Here is a 14,738-nt window from a genome sequence, read left to right as displayed (position 1 = left end):
CATCTACTAACTGGAATTCTACTGCAAGGAAGAGCTTTTTCTTCTTCCTCATTTGTCGATTCAGTTATTTATTTGCTCTTGGTCTGGACTCATGGATATTTATTTTGCCCTATGGCTTATAACCCATGCATTCGTTGTCCCTGGCGGCCCTAACAAGGTACCAGAGATGGGGGGGGGGCGGGGGGGAAGGGGGGACTTACACAACAGAAATTTACTTCTTCATGATTCTGGAGGCTGGATGTCGGAGGTCAAGGTTTCAGCAGGGCTGGTTTCCTGAGGCCTCCCTCCTGGGCTTGCAGGCAGCCGCCTTCTCCCCGTGTCCTCCCAGGGTCTTCCCTCTGTGCGCCTGTGTCCAGTCTCCCATTTTTATAGGGACGCCAGTCGTATTGGATTAGTGCCCACCTGATGACCTCATTTCCACTTAATCATCTCTTTAAAGACTCTGTCTCAGATCGTCATAGTCTAATGCACTGGGGGTCAGGACTCCACACATAAATCCGGGGCGGTGTGACTCAGCGTGTGACAACCCGTGGCTGCCGGTATCATGATGCTGCTCACCGCTGGGAACCGCCCTCGCGGCTCCCCGTCCTTCCTCCGCGCCCCTCGCGGCTCCCCGTCCTTCCTCCGCGCCCCTCGCGGCTCCCCGTCCTTCCTCCGCGCCCCTCGCGGCTCCCCGTCCTTCCTCCGTGCCCCATGAATTCCCCAGCTCTTCTCGCTTTCCAGTGCCACAGAAGGTGCGAGGCACGCCTTGTCTTTTTCCTGAAATGATGTGCTTCTCCCAGGGGCCCTCACTCCTTTCACTGGGGAATCGATGGTGAGCACCCCCAGGGTGACTGTTTCAGGCTGGATTCCGAGACCCTCTGCTCGGGCCCAGGCTCGGATCTGAGTCCTGTTTCCAGATGAGTGAGATTCCATAGTGAGTTCATTTCTCTCGGCAGTTTCCTTCCCTGTTAAATGGGGATCAGCCCGCCTGCCTCCTAGGAGGGTTGTCAGGACGGAGTGGCACGCGACAGAAAGAGTTTAGCACAGCCCCTGGCTCACAGCCGACGTCTAGTGGTGCCGAGCTTTTATCACCAGGCGAGCCCCCGCTGCAGCTGAACAGCGCGTCACGCAGTGCCATCGGGGGCTGGGACCCTGCAGGCTCCCGAGGACGTCACAGTGACTGCGCGGATGACCTCCGCGTTCCGCTTGGAATGCTGTCTTGAGGTCACAGCTGGCATTTTCAGGGAAGCCCACGCGGCAGCCTTTCTCTGGGCTCTCGTGTACCAAGGTCCCCAGCACGCCAGTCCCGGAGGGAGGAGGGGACATGGTCTCAGATTTAACTCCCCGTCTCATAGTTTGGTCCCCAGCCGGGCCGGGCCGGGCCATTTCCCGTGAAATCGGGAACTCTGTGGCTTATTTCTTCCGCCTTCGGAAGACCAGCCTCCTCCGGAGGCAGTGGAGCGTGGGGCAGGGGTCACGTGCCCAGGACTTGCGTTCCCAGCTGCTGGGGTCACGTGGGGTCACGGTGAGTGGGGAGGTCGTGGCTGTAAGATCACAGTGCACCCGCTCGGCTGTTTATGACGCTGCTTAACGGCCTGTTTGTCTCTTTTGCAGAGAGCACGGATAACTTTGTCTCCAGTAAGTCCGCTCTGCCTTTTCTGATTCATTCTGAGCCTTTGGGTAACTGTGGAATCCAAATGGTCCTCTTCCCTGGGCCACCCAGCCCCCAGACCCCTGGCCGCCCGGCACGTCGTGGGAGTGAACGGAGAAAGGGGCTGCAGAGTGGACATGTGCTGCAAGCCCACCTCAGTGTCCCCAGGGCCGGGTCCTAGGCCTGACCCTGGTGTGGGTCTCCCCGCCTGGATGGAGGGGGTGGGGCGGGAAACACCTGCCCCGTAGACAGACTTTGTCCATCTCAGCTGTTCTTGAACCTGGAGCCCCTCCACCTGTCAGTGTTTTCCACCTGCTCCAGGGCCCAGAGCGTGGCCGGGCCCCACCTGGCGTGGGGTGGCGATGGACAGGGTCTCCTGTGGCCTGGTGTGTCCTCACGTGGGACCATGAGGCTCAGGGTACAAGTGATCGGGGCCAGGACTACGCAGTCCCCAGAGGACCTGGTGCTCTGCTCACGGGCTGTGGGAAGCATGGCTTTTCCCTCGCTCCCCGCGGGAGGGGGCTAAGACGGCAGACAGGGCTGCCTAGGACACCGTGCTGCCTGGCACCGAGCTGAGCACAGTCAGAGATGCTTTCCTTGCCCTCAGTCCTCGAGGACTTGCCTTCCGGGGACTCTGTTGGGGCCTCTCCTGCCCAGGAGGTGGTTCCAGGTGGAGGAGAAACTCACACCCGGTTCCCACCAGCCCTGCTGGTCAGCTGCACTGGCTCTTAGCCTGAGTGGCCAGTGTGCTGTGCCATCTGCAATAGGGGGATGGGTCGTGGGTTGTGTGTGGGGCTCCCGGCCTCCTGGTCTCACTGAGGGTGAAAAGGGGGAGATGAAGGGCGTCAGGGAGCCACGGGCAGGGGGGATGGGGGATGGGAGAGCCTGCAGCAAAGAACAGTCAGTGACAGCCACCGTCACCACCAGAACGTGGGGAATCCGGGCCCTGGCTGGTTCCCGAACTGTCTTCTTGTTGTTGCTGTTTTATGCAGCAGCTCACGGTCCACATGGCCCAGGTGCCATTCTTTGCTCGGAGAATGGGGGTTGGGGGGTGAAGGCCCCGCATTCCTCACAGAGCCACCCCTGGGCTGTCACAGCCGGGCAGCCAGGCGGGGCCTTGGTCTCTGGGGAGGCCGGGCAGTAAGAGCCGGCTCAAGGGCAGGCTGTCCAGCATGGACTCCGGGCATGGGGAGCCGGTGGGGATGGCACGGAGCCTCCCCCGGCCAGGAAGCTAACCCTCCTCCTTTCCGTTTGGTTTGCAGTCTATGAAGTGAGCCCCACACCGCCTATCACTGTGACCCACAAGCCAGAGGAAGACACTTTTGGGGTGAGTGACTTCCGGGTTGGGAGGGGCTGTTTTCACATTTCATCCGAGCAGCGGACGCTCCCGATACCGCCTCCCTCAGAGCCAGGACGTACGTACGGCAGAAAGAGCCCTGACGAGTGACCTCCTTTCAGGCGCGAGCCCTCCCTTATTTGACGAGAGTAATTCATTGTTTGAGGAAGTCTTTGAGGAGCTGCTCCCAGCCCTGGAAACCCCCGCGCTGCTAGGAGCCTGGCTGGGCCTGATTCGAAGGGGCTGCTCACTGGGCAGCCTCCTAGGAAGTCGAAGTTACCCCATCAGCTCCCTGGTGGGTGTCCAAGCCCTGCCCCACCCCCGACTGCCAGAGCCTGAGATTTCTCAGGGGGAAGAGTCCAGATCTCCCAGAAGTCCCTGGATAAGAGTATCTGTAGAGAACGTCAATGTAAATATGCAGAATTTGCTTGCTAACCAAAAGGACAAGACCAGAGACAGAGGCCTCGCGGGGCTTCTGAGCGCATCTGTGAGGCCGCCCCCAGGCCAGGGGCTCAGAACCCTGAGCACATCTGTGAGGCCGCCCCCAGGCCAGGGGCTCAGAACCCTGAGCACATCTGTGAGGCCGCCCCCAGGCCAGGGGCTCAGAACCCTGAGCACATCTGTGAGGCCGCCCCCAGGCCAGGGGCTCAGAACCCTGAGCACATCTGTGAGGCCGCCCCCAGGCCAGGGGCTCAGAACCCTGAGCGCATCTGTGAGGCCGCCCCCAGGCCAGGGGCTCAGAACCCTGAGTCCCTGAGGTTTCCCTGATCAGGGTGGATGGTTTGTTAACTGGATGCTGTTAGGGCCTCATCATTTACTTCCTCCGAAGCAGGGGAGGGGAGCCTTTTTCCTGCCAAGGGCCATTGGATGTTTACAACATCACTCCCGGGCCATACACATGATCAACACAGCCTGCTGTTTGGTCGAACATTTAATGAACGCACCCCGAATGCCTTGGCAGGGCCAGGCCACGTGATCTCAGGGGCCTTCTACGGCCCTCGGGCCGGACGTTCCCCACCCCTGGTCTAAGGGCTCCTGGGGGTGGCAGAGTTCCCTGCGGGCTCCTGCAACAAAGTAACTGTCCCACGCTTTGCCCTCCCAGGTGTCCATCGCCGTCGGGCTCGCCGCCTTTGCCTGCGTGCTGCTGGTGGTTCTTTTCATCATGATCAACAAGTACGGCCGACGGTCCAAATTTGGCATGAAGGGTAAGGTGGGCCTTGCGTGGGCCAGGGTCTCATGGGGGCGGGGCGGGGCTCTCTTCAATGCTGTTTTCCCTTCCCTGGCTCTCGGAGGCAGAGCCTCTGCGATGCCCTGAAGTGGTCCTCCTCCCGCCTGCACCTTTACTGTGCTGGTCATGATGGACTGAACGCTGCGCTGGGATCGTGGGGACCAACTGGGAGCCTCCGGTTTTGCTGGGACAGCTGGGCTGGTGCATGAGGGTGATTTGGGAGGGAAGTTGCATTTGAGAGCCAATGAGAGGACTTGTTTCTTTACATTCTCAGAAGGCAGATGGACTCCTTGTTTGAGTAACTTGGTTCTTTCCTTGCTGCCCCCATGCATGGGGTGGTGGCGAGAAGGTCCCAGCAGGGTGAGATATAGGGTGGCTCCGTGCAGAGTCCCAGGATGGGTGCCATGAGTCACCTGACTGCCTCCATGCTGGCCAGCTTCTGAGACCCACGCACTCGACCCTGTCACCGCAAGGGGGTGGGCGAGGATGTGGCTCTATGCCGAGGCTTGGGTGGGGGCGTGGCACGAAGGGGTTAACATGGTGAATTAGCGTGCATCTGCCGGGTCCCTCGGCCCCAGGGGTGGATCTGACCCAATGGCTCAAAGGAGGCTGGGCCCTTGAACTGCAGAAACTTGACTTTCAAGCGACACTCCAAGCCAGGTTTCCTTTATGGCTGATGTTAGATGGGAGATGGGCAGGGTGGCTGATGGGAGGTTCCAGGAGCCATTGGGGGGGCCCAGCTGGGGTTCAGGTTGGGGTCTTCTGGGGAGATCGTGGGAGCCAGAGAGATGCATCTGCACGTATCTGGTGTCTGTGAGGAGGTGGGCGGTCCTGGCCTTGGGCTGTGGGACTGACGGCAGGTGTGTGCGTGGGATTCATGGGGACAGTGGTCCCGGGACTCACATGCGAATGCTTGCGTGTTCATACCCAGTGGGCGGAGCGGGAGGTTGGAAGGGACTGGTTCGTAGCTTTCCTCATATTCTCAAAAGGTTTGCTGACTCCCCTAAGAGCCCAGAACACTGCTGTGTAGCAAGAGACGCCCCCAGAAACACAGGAAGGCAGGGAACTCGGGGCGCCGCCCGGCCTCCCAGAAGTCGGGGCCTCTGCGCTCGCTTCCTGCCCCTGACTAAGCTCAGCAAATGGCCGCCCGGCCAGCCAGGTTTCCCCGATCAGATGAAATATTTTGACCAAGAGAAACGTGTGCTGGCAAATGATAAAGAAGGGACAGACGTCTGGCCTGCTGCCGTTTGACTTCAGCACGACCAGACCCCCGTGGGCACCTTGACTGCAGATGTTTTATCTGCCAAACAGGGTTTCACAGGGTTAGGAGGTGGATGGCCACTGAGCGCGCTCCCAGCCCTCGGTCTCAGCATGATCCGCGGGCTCCGGGCTTTGGGACTGGCGCTATTGCGTGTGTGAGGCTTCCTCCGTGGGGTACCTTCCTCGGTCTCCCTCCTCCACCCCAGGAAACATCGGGCCTCCCCCAAGGGGGAGCACCACCAGCTGAGACCCTGCCACAGCCTGGGCAGCACGGAGAACGGATTTTTCCTATAAATTGTCCCAGTGTCTGGAACAACGTGGCCCCATGTCGGACGGCTTAGAGCACCAGGGTGCCTCTTGCGTTGTCTAATCACCTCTGAATGCCGCCGCACAGACAATACACATGCCTCCTATTAGTCCCCGTTCCTCAAGCTGGGGCACACCTGGTCCGGAGGAGGACGGGCGCTGATGGAGGAGTCTTGCTTCCCAGGCTCAGAGGACGTCCTGCATTTCTTCCGGGAAATGCGGGGGACCGCATGGCAAGGCAGCGGACGCTGGAAGGTGGGGAGGGCAGCGCGTCAGGAGCTGCTGGTCGGGCTTCGGTAAAAGGCCGTCGGTGCTCCATGGGCGAGCGCTCCCCGTCCTCCCCGTGGTTGGAGGGGCGCCGGGCCTCCGATGGGCTCTCCAGGAGCGCCCCCCGGGAGTCACACCAGTTAATAGGCACTTACAGCAGAGTGGTTGCCGATTTGATTGTGATTGGGGGTTATTACCAGTTTTTCCATAAACAGATGGTAACTGCCCTCTGAGTGGCTGGGAGAGCCGTGCCAGCGTCTTGATTTGGAGGGGCTGGCGCTGCCAACACATCTCAGGGGCTGCTGCCCGCGCGGATGTCTCGTTATCCCTCTGGTTAGCTGCCCGGTTGAAGGGAAGCATGGGGCGTGGGAAGGAGGCATTCCGCCCCGTCTCCTAACCTTGGAACATGGGGCTCAGGGCTCCTTCCAGCTGCATGGGGGGCGGGGGAGGGGCTGGGAGGGGGTACTGGGCATCCAGGGCTGGAGGGGAATATCATGTGTCCACAGCCAGGGGCACAGAGCAAGGGATCGGTGCCGGGGAAATAGTGAGGATGTGGATGGAGGCTACTCATCGAAAGGGGCCCTGGGCCCTGGCGAGGGAGGGCACGGCTGGCCATTGATGAGAGCTTCTTTTGCCCGGTGGGGTCAGGGGTCAAGGGCAGTGCCAAGCAGCAGTGAACCTGGTAAAGGACCTGGCATTCCTGACTTCCTGCACTAAGTCCATTCTTCCTTCTGCTTCTCCAGTCACTGCTCAGTGCTCCCCAAGACCCCAGGGCCTTTGCTCAGACTACCTCAGAGGGTCCCCACCCCCCAGCCTCATGAGTTCCCAGGTCCCTCTCAGCGCAGTCTTCACGCCCCCGCGCAGGCCTGCCTTGGCGCCAGGGTGGGAGGCGGCTCTCTCACTGGCCTTTAGAGCCTCACCCACATGCACCTTCCTGCCCTGGCACCGAGGCTTCCTCCCCAGCTCTCGCCCCTGGTGCCGCCACCGTCAGGGTCAGACAGGCCTGGGGTCGGATCCCGGGTCGGCTGCCTGGGAGCCGTGGTGCTCCTGTGACTCATTAACTATCCTCGCTGACAAATGAGAGGGATAATCCTTACCAGGCAGGGTTTTATGAGAATTAAATGAAATTATGTATATAAAGCAATTAGCTCTATCCCTGGCCATGTAGTAATCATTCAGTGACTGTGCGAGGGGAGCAGTGACGATGGCTTTGGCTCCACTCATACAGCCGTGAGCAATGCACAGGCCCGTCGTGGCTGCGGGCTGCAGCGGCCGGCCGCTCCCCTGACCAGTGAGGTCAGAATCTCGGTCGTTTCTAAAGCCGCCCAGGTGTGCGAGGCCAGTGTGGCCCAGTGGTTGAGCGTCGACCCAGGATCCAGGAAGTCATGGTTCAACGCCGAGTCAAGGCACACGCCTGGGCTGCGGGCTCGATCCCCAGTGCGGGGTGTGCAGGAGGCAGCTGATCAGTGGTTCTCTCTCATCATTGATGTTTCTCTTTCTCTCTTCCTCTCCCTTCCTCTCTCTCAGAAAATCAGTTTTTTAAAAAAAGATCTCAGCTGACCATTTTAAAGCTGCCCAGGTGATGTCGGGGGGCAGCCATGGTTGTGACCCGAGTTGTGGCCTCCCTGCCTCTCTCTGGCAGAGCACAGCCCCTTTGGGGTGTAAGGAGATGGGAGGGAGCACTCTCATTGACTGGGACCCCCGTGTGTGCCAGGCCCTGTGCTGGGCCCTTTATCTGCATGTTCTCATTTGACTTTCACCATGAACTTGAGAGACACCAATTATTGTCGCTGTCTCGCTTAACGTCCGGCCTCGGCTGGCTTAAGGATGAAGAACCAGGAGACCAGGGCGAGGCCAGGGCACTCTCTCCCCTGTTTCCGCCCCTTCTCTCCCCCCTGCAGCACACTCCTCCCGCGAGGTGACTCTGCACCCGCTTTTCCCGCCCTCTGTGTGGGGGCTGGCCGCCACTCCCGTCCTGCGGTGTTAATGACCAGCTGCCTGCTGCTGCTGGGCCCTGGCCAGCCACCCGCCACCTGTCCTCCCCTGCGCAGAAGGTTGTGCTGTTTGCTTAACTGAGAGGTTGAGTGCCTCGTAGAGGCTCCCTGTGGCTGAGGGAGGAGCGGTTGCTGGCCAGGAATGGGCGCATTGTTGATGTTTCGGTTTTTATTGCCGTGAACTCCCAGGCACGCTGTTGGGTTGGGGAGCTTGTGCACAGAGTCCCAGTGGGTGGGGCATCGTCTCTGGAGTCCTTCTGGATGGAAAAGGGCTCTTGAAACTGGGGTCCCAGTCACATGGTAGCCCCAGGAAAGCTCGCATCTCCATCATAGACAATCTAGAAAATGCCGAAAGAAAATCAGTGGTAATTCTGTTACTCAGCAATCACTCCTTTAGTATAATCAGTAATGCATGTGCGTGCAAGGATTGAACGTGAATGTGTGCACACAGACCTCTGTAACTGTACGTCCTAAGTGTCTGGTCACACACACAGTCTGCACATATATTTAAGTGACAATGGTCTTGAGCAATCCAGTCATCTGCCCTGTTTTTTTCCAGTTACTATTTCTCTATCTCATTCACTAGACCAGCTCCGTAGCGTTTCCATTACTCTGCAAAGCTCATTTTCCTGGCTTGCTTGCCTTCTGCTTTTCACGTCGCTTGTGTAAGATACCATTTCGTTTGGTTAATTCAGAAGTTAATTCCTTTGCCCAGAGGGTACGTGGCAAAGGGGCAGAAGGCGCATTGATGAAATGTGAATGAGTGTGAGGAGGACATGGCCGTGCTGGCTCCGCGGCCGGGCTCCCCGCAGCTCCCACTGCGCGCGTGTTGCCCGGCTTTGTTCTGGGGGCCGCAGGTAGAGAGGCTGGGCAGGAGCCAAGCGAAGCTGTTTCCGCCGGCAGCGGCCGCAGCCACCGCCTCCGTGGGCAATTACAGATCGCCCGCCGTGGGCCGTTTCAAAGGCCTTGAGGGAGGAGCTCCTCACTGAGCAGAAACCAGCGTGGAAGCTGCGAGGGCCGCAGATGAAATGTGTAATGGCAGCAGAACCCTCAATCCCACGCACACACCCAGCAGCACACGCCGGAGGGGGCGGGGCCTCGGGAAGCCGTGGCTGTGGGCACAGGCCCTGGGCGGAGGCTGGAGCTGGAGGCCTGACACTTTCTCTGGGTCTTGGGCGAGTCACTTAGACTCCCTGAACCTCAGTCGTCCGCCTTTGCAGATTAGATACGAAAACACGCAGGGCAGCGACGCCCATGTGGTCCGTGCTCAGAAAGTGACCACCGTGTGTGTGTGCGTGTGTGTGTGTGTGTGTGTTTCCACTCGTGAGATCCCTTCCTTTTGATGAACTTCAAGAACTTGATAAAAGTTATTTTCATTCAGCCTCTACAGGAAGCAGCAGGAAAGGATGCAGCCCTGCTCTCGTTCTAAAGAAAGTTAAATCAGACCAAAGAGCAGCAGCTTATCAGGGCGGGCGGGAAGGGTATCAGCGAGGACTCAGGAGGGACTGGTTCTCCTGCGGGGGGCTCCCCCCCCCGCCCGTGTGAAGGGTGGCCTGGGGCAGCGCCCGCTCTCCCTGCTCCCCCACGAGCCACCTGACGGGGCCACCGTATTCCTGAGGCCTCTCTCCGGCCAGCCCTCTGCCTCTCGGGTGGTGTGGCTCTGTCAGTGGCCCCTCCTGGGATGTTGCCCTCATTCTGTATGGACGTTTTGGGGGCATTAAGCATGGAAGCCAGGCCAGTGCTCGCTGCCCCCGTGAGGTCCAGGGCAGTGGCCTGGACGTGCCAGTGCCAAGAATACTCTGGGAGCCGCGATGACGATCACGCCCATTGCTCGCCCGGATGCACTTTCTCTCTCCCTGAGTGCAGTTCGGTTTGAATTATTTATGATCGTCCTTCCTAGTCACTTGGGAAGATGAATGAAGTTGAAGTGAGGGGAGCCCTGCACAGCCTTCTCTTGGCTGAAGTCTGTTGAGACGTCAGTCCATGGGGAGTCCCGGGCCTGGAGCGTGGGAGGCTCGCCACCCGGGCGAGGGAGGTTGTGGGGTCCCACTAGGCTGAATGGCAGCCCGATTTGCAGAGGCAGAGGGGGTGCAGCTCCGTGTTCTAAACACGCAAGGGTAGGTGAGTAGAGAATCGGCCCTTGGTTCTGGCCTCTTCGCTTCTTCTGGTGGGTCCACTGGTCCCCTGCCCGTGCCCCTGCCAATGGCAGCGAGCAGTTCGCTTGAGCTCCCTGCACAGAGCCGGCCGGAGGAAGGATGAGACACGGCGAGATGCAGAGCTCAGACCGCAGGGAGGGCCCGGAGAGGACAGTCAGCCAGGAAGCGGGCAGAGACGCCCACATACACACAGTACAAAGGGCGGGGAAGAGGGCGCGAGGCGGTCGGGCAGCTCAGCAGACGTCAAACATGGCTGATGGCGGAGCGGGAAGCAGCCAGCAGCTGCCCTCTTCATCCTCATGAAAGACTGGAGGAGGGAACAGGTGACCAAACATTATGAAGACACACTGTCGGATTGCAGGAGGAAGACAGAGCTTGCTGTGAGGAAATGCTCATCTTCATTAGAGACGCTGGAATGATCGCAGAACGAGGCTGAGAACTATCTTTCACATGAAAGCTGCACCCTGCCCATGTCTGCGCTGGGAGGAAGCGCATGCAGCAGGTGTGGACATTCCCACGTGCAACCGAGGTCAGCATCCTGGGCACCAGCCTGACACAGGAGCCGAGCATGCGCTCTGGGCGCCTGGGCACGTGCCTGAGAGGAGGAGCCGAGCATGCGCTCTGGGCGCCTGGGCACCAGCCTGAGAGGAGGAGCCGAGCATGCGCTCTGGGCGCCTGGACACGTGCCTGACACAGGAGCCGAGCATGCGCTCTGGGCGCCTGGGCACCAGCCTGAGAGAAGCCGAGCATGCGCTCTGGGCGCCTGGGCACCAGCCTGAGAGGAGAAGCCGAGCATGCGCTCTGGGCGCCTGGGCACCAGCCTGAGAGGAGAAGCCGAGCATACGCTCTGGGCGCCTGGGCACGCGCCTGACACAGGAGCCGAGCATGCGCTCTGGGCGCTTGGACACCAGCCTGACAGGCGGTGACTCCACCTGCTCCCTGTGCTCCGAGGCCTGAGGCTCCGGGCCGTGCGGCGGGACCGCTGAGGGGACCCTGCAGGTAGGCCCAGGCCCAGGAGAGGGCGGCCGCCATGGAGGTGGAGGGATCGGAGCTGCCGCCTCAGGCCCAGGTCCCGCGGCTCCGGGCGCCCTGGGCCCAGCTTCTCTGTGCGTCTCTCTCCCTCGTTTGTCGTCAGAGCGTCACTGGGCGCTGTTGTCACACGGGGGTGATGGCTCCCTGTGCTCGCGGGGTCTTGGTTCTGCCCACGGGGGACGGGCTCAGCGTCCCCCCCCCCCCCCCCCCCCCCCGCTTGGCCTCCTCCCTGTCTCCCGGGTTTCTTTTCCATCTGGCCTTCCCAGGTGTCTGCATGTAACAGGATGTGGGTTTGGTGTAACAAACTGAGATGCTTGATGCAGGTGCCGCTGCTCAGGAGGAAGGCGACTCACGGAGCCCTCTCCCCGCATCCCCGTGTCCCTTCCCCCTCGGGAACTGGCCGGGCCAGGGGATGCTGCCCTGGACTGTGGTTCTGGGCGGGGCATGTGAGTGGGCGGGGCACTGTGAGTGGGCGTGGCCGCGAGTGGGCGTGGCTGTATCTGGGCGAGGCAGGGGGTGGCTTAGAGCTGGACTCCCACTTGCCTGGTCATCGCCTGTGATCCATTGTGAGGTGCTGGCTTTTGCAGATTTGCAGTAAAGAAATAAACTGGGTCGGATCTATGCGCTCTCGCTCACTCGCATTCTGACTGTCCTCCTGAGCAGGACAGGGGGGGTGGCGTTTAGTTGGCTCACCTGGGAACTTTGTGGGGATACGTATTTGGCAGGTGAGCCCCGGAGATAGAGTCCAAGAGCCATGACCCAGGAGCTTACCTGCCCCCCCGGTTCACAGATATGGGTCAGCTCTGTGTGCCCCTCGTGCGCAAGGCAGACGTCACTCGCTGATCTCGGCGCTGTTGGCCGGGACCCGGCGCGTTGGTTCCCCACCGCCGTGATGAGGACTCACATACATGGCCATGCCTGCTGTCCCTCCCCAGCTTTAAGACCGCTCGTCTGTCTGATTCCCAGCAGGCATGCTGGTCTTCCCAGGGTCCCCTTCTAGGCAGCCATTTAATAAGACACCTGGCCCTCTCTCTGGTCAGGATGAGCTGCGGGAAGTCAAACCAGTTCCTGATGTGCCGCGGTCTCCCTTGCAGAGCCACGGCCCATGTCACGGGAGAGAGCAGCCCTGGCTGTGCTCTGGGTCACAGATCACGGAGGAGGCATGGAGACCGTATTTAGAAATAGGAGCCCTCGGCGATGGGGGTTGGCGGGTGTTTTTTTTTTAAAGGTGTGAGACCCTTGGTCAGGTGCCTAGTGCACCACGACCTCGCTCCAGGCTCCCAGAGGGGCGGGTGCGAGGAGGAACATTTCCAAGTTGTCTTGGAAACCACTTTCCCCCACCAGACAGAGGAGAGGTCGGGGGCCATGCTATCTGGGGAGAGCATTCCTGCAGAGGGATCTGCCAGTGCAAAGGCCCTGAGGTGGAGTGTCCGGGAGATTCAAAGAGCAGCAAGGAAGACAGTGTGGCTGGAGGGGAGGGCGGGTGGCGGGGTAGAAGATGACATCAGGGCCTCCCAGGCTGCTGTAGAGTCTCTGGCAGCCTGTGAAGGGTGTGAGCGGGGGAGGTGAGGTGGGGGAGGGACATGAGCTGACGTGTGCGTTAGAAGGGACCACACTAGCCCTTAGGGCTGCTGGTCCAGGCGTGCAGGTGGTGCCTGCTCCAGGGCAGGGAGTTGGGGCTGGCGATGGAGTCGAGGGGGGTGGGGAGCATCTTTCTCTAATTCCTCCAGGGAGCCCTGCGGTCAAGGTGACCCGCTAGATTTGTAAACCACTCTTTCCTCCTCATATGTCACCAACATTCCCCCATGCCTTTCTCTTCTCCTGGAAATTCATATTTATTCATGAACAATAACACCAGCAGAAAGCAAATGTTTATCTATTGAGACAACAGGACGCTACACTTTGGCAATAATGAATTAATTTCAGGCATACGCAATGACATAAATGTCAGAGAAGTAACATTTAAGTTAAAAAAACAAACAGATTTCAATATGATTCCAATAATACAAAGTTCAAGCGCTTGCAGTGTGGTTTAAGGATGCAAACACAGAGGGAAAAGTACAGAAATACAAGGGAGTAGCAAACCCAAAATTCAGGATGGGGTGCTCTCTGGAGAGAGTGGGGGACAGGCAGTCGGCCCGGCCGCTGGGACACCCAGGGTGTTGTGCTGCTCTTCCTTAGAGCAGGTGGCGGGACCCCCGTGTTCATTGTGCCACAGGTCTTCATACTTCACATGTTTTTACTAATATCATTTCCTAATTGTTTACCATTTAACAAAAACATTGCAAATACATCCAGCTGGACAAGGAAAGATGGCTCTTTGACGATGTCATGTAGAATATAATTTCCATCAAAACAAGCCTATGGAAATCAGATTTTTAAACAATGGGACGTGAAATAAAGGGATGATGAAGAATAGATTACTTCTCACCATTTCATTATTGCAGTATCACAGGCATCATCTCTCTTCTTTCCCTAAATGAACCAGCGAGAGACAAAAAAGTAATTCTATTCTCTCAGCTTTGAATAATGATTTTTGGAAAGGTGAAGTCAATGTTCTTGAACAACAACAAAAAAAATCAGTGACTAAAAACATTCCTGCTGACTCGGTATGCATTCTTCTCCGTTAATTTGAGTTAGAACTAATCAGCAGGGTGCTGGGGGGAGCAAGGCCCAAACCGAGGAGAACTCCACGGTGAACACGCTTTTGGCAGCCTCTGTCCACACCCCTCCGTGCCGCGTGGGGAGCCCCTGTCGCAGCTCCCCTCTCCGTGTGCACGTCACAGGTTCCGACGTCGCGGTTTCTCCCCCGGGTTTCTCACCCTCCATCATCGGGGTGTTAGTGGCATATCTGTGTACTTTCTGCTGCAGACTGTGACTCACTCTGGTAGGACCGGGCCTTCTTCATGGTGACATTCCCCACCCCAGCACAGAGTCGCTCATCTCATCGGTGACGCCGTGGCTCGGAGGCACCAGGAGCGCATGGGGAGGAGCTGGGTTGTCCGGCCTCAGGGGGAGGGCTGAAGGGCAGCGTTCTCCCAGACCAGTGCTGGCCACGAGCCTCTCCCTCGGGGCCCACAGGTGGGCGCCACTTCCCCCTCGCCCCCCGCCCCCCCACGCCCCCGTGTCTGTAAATGGTCTTCGAGAACATGCTCTTTAATGGTTGAACAGCATTACCTCATTTGGATGCACCATAATGTCATTAATCTTCCGTGTTAGAGATTTAGATTATTCCCAGTTATCCACTATTTCAAAACGGTGCTGATGGACGTCATTGTATGCAAACCTCTGTGTCCGCATCTCTGATTGTTTCCCGGGGCTACAGCTTTAGAGATGGGGTGGTGGGGTTAAATAAGAAAGAGTTCCTAAGGTCCTTAGTTACTGAGTGATTTTTTAGGTCACGGAGCTGAGCTGCGGAGGGCTGTGTAACTGGCCTCCAGACATGTGTGTAGCCAGGAAGTGGTAGAGTGGGATTTGAGAGTTGGATTCCAGACCCATCTTCCCTCCATCACGTGATGCCAAGGAC

General features: G+C 58.9%; 1 protein-coding gene across 4 annotated transcripts in view; it reads left to right on the top strand.

Annotated features, from left to right (window-relative positions):
- The window catches only part of NTRK3 (neurotrophic receptor tyrosine kinase 3), a 212,523-nt gene that overhangs the window by 64,283 nt on the left and 133,502 nt on the right, over window positions 1–14,738 (top strand). For all 4 annotated transcript variants that reach the window (XM_081114823.1, XM_081114822.1, XM_081114821.1 and 1 more), the window contains exons 10-12: window positions 1,597–1,620; window positions 2,896–2,960; window positions 4,072–4,174. In XM_081114823.1, the coding sequence (XP_080970949.1) occupies window positions 1,597–1,620; window positions 2,896–2,960; window positions 4,072–4,174 (192 nt within the window). The remainder of the gene's footprint in view (window positions 1–1,596; window positions 1,621–2,895; window positions 2,961–4,071; window positions 4,175–14,738) is intronic.

This window comes from Myotis nattereri (genome assembly GCF_964212035.1).
Source record: "Myotis nattereri genome assembly, chromosome: 21".
Taxonomy (NCBI): domain Eukaryota; kingdom Metazoa; phylum Chordata; class Mammalia; order Chiroptera; family Vespertilionidae; genus Myotis; species Myotis nattereri.
Note: the sequence above shows the minus strand (reverse complement) of the source record. Positions and strands in the feature narration are given on the sequence as shown.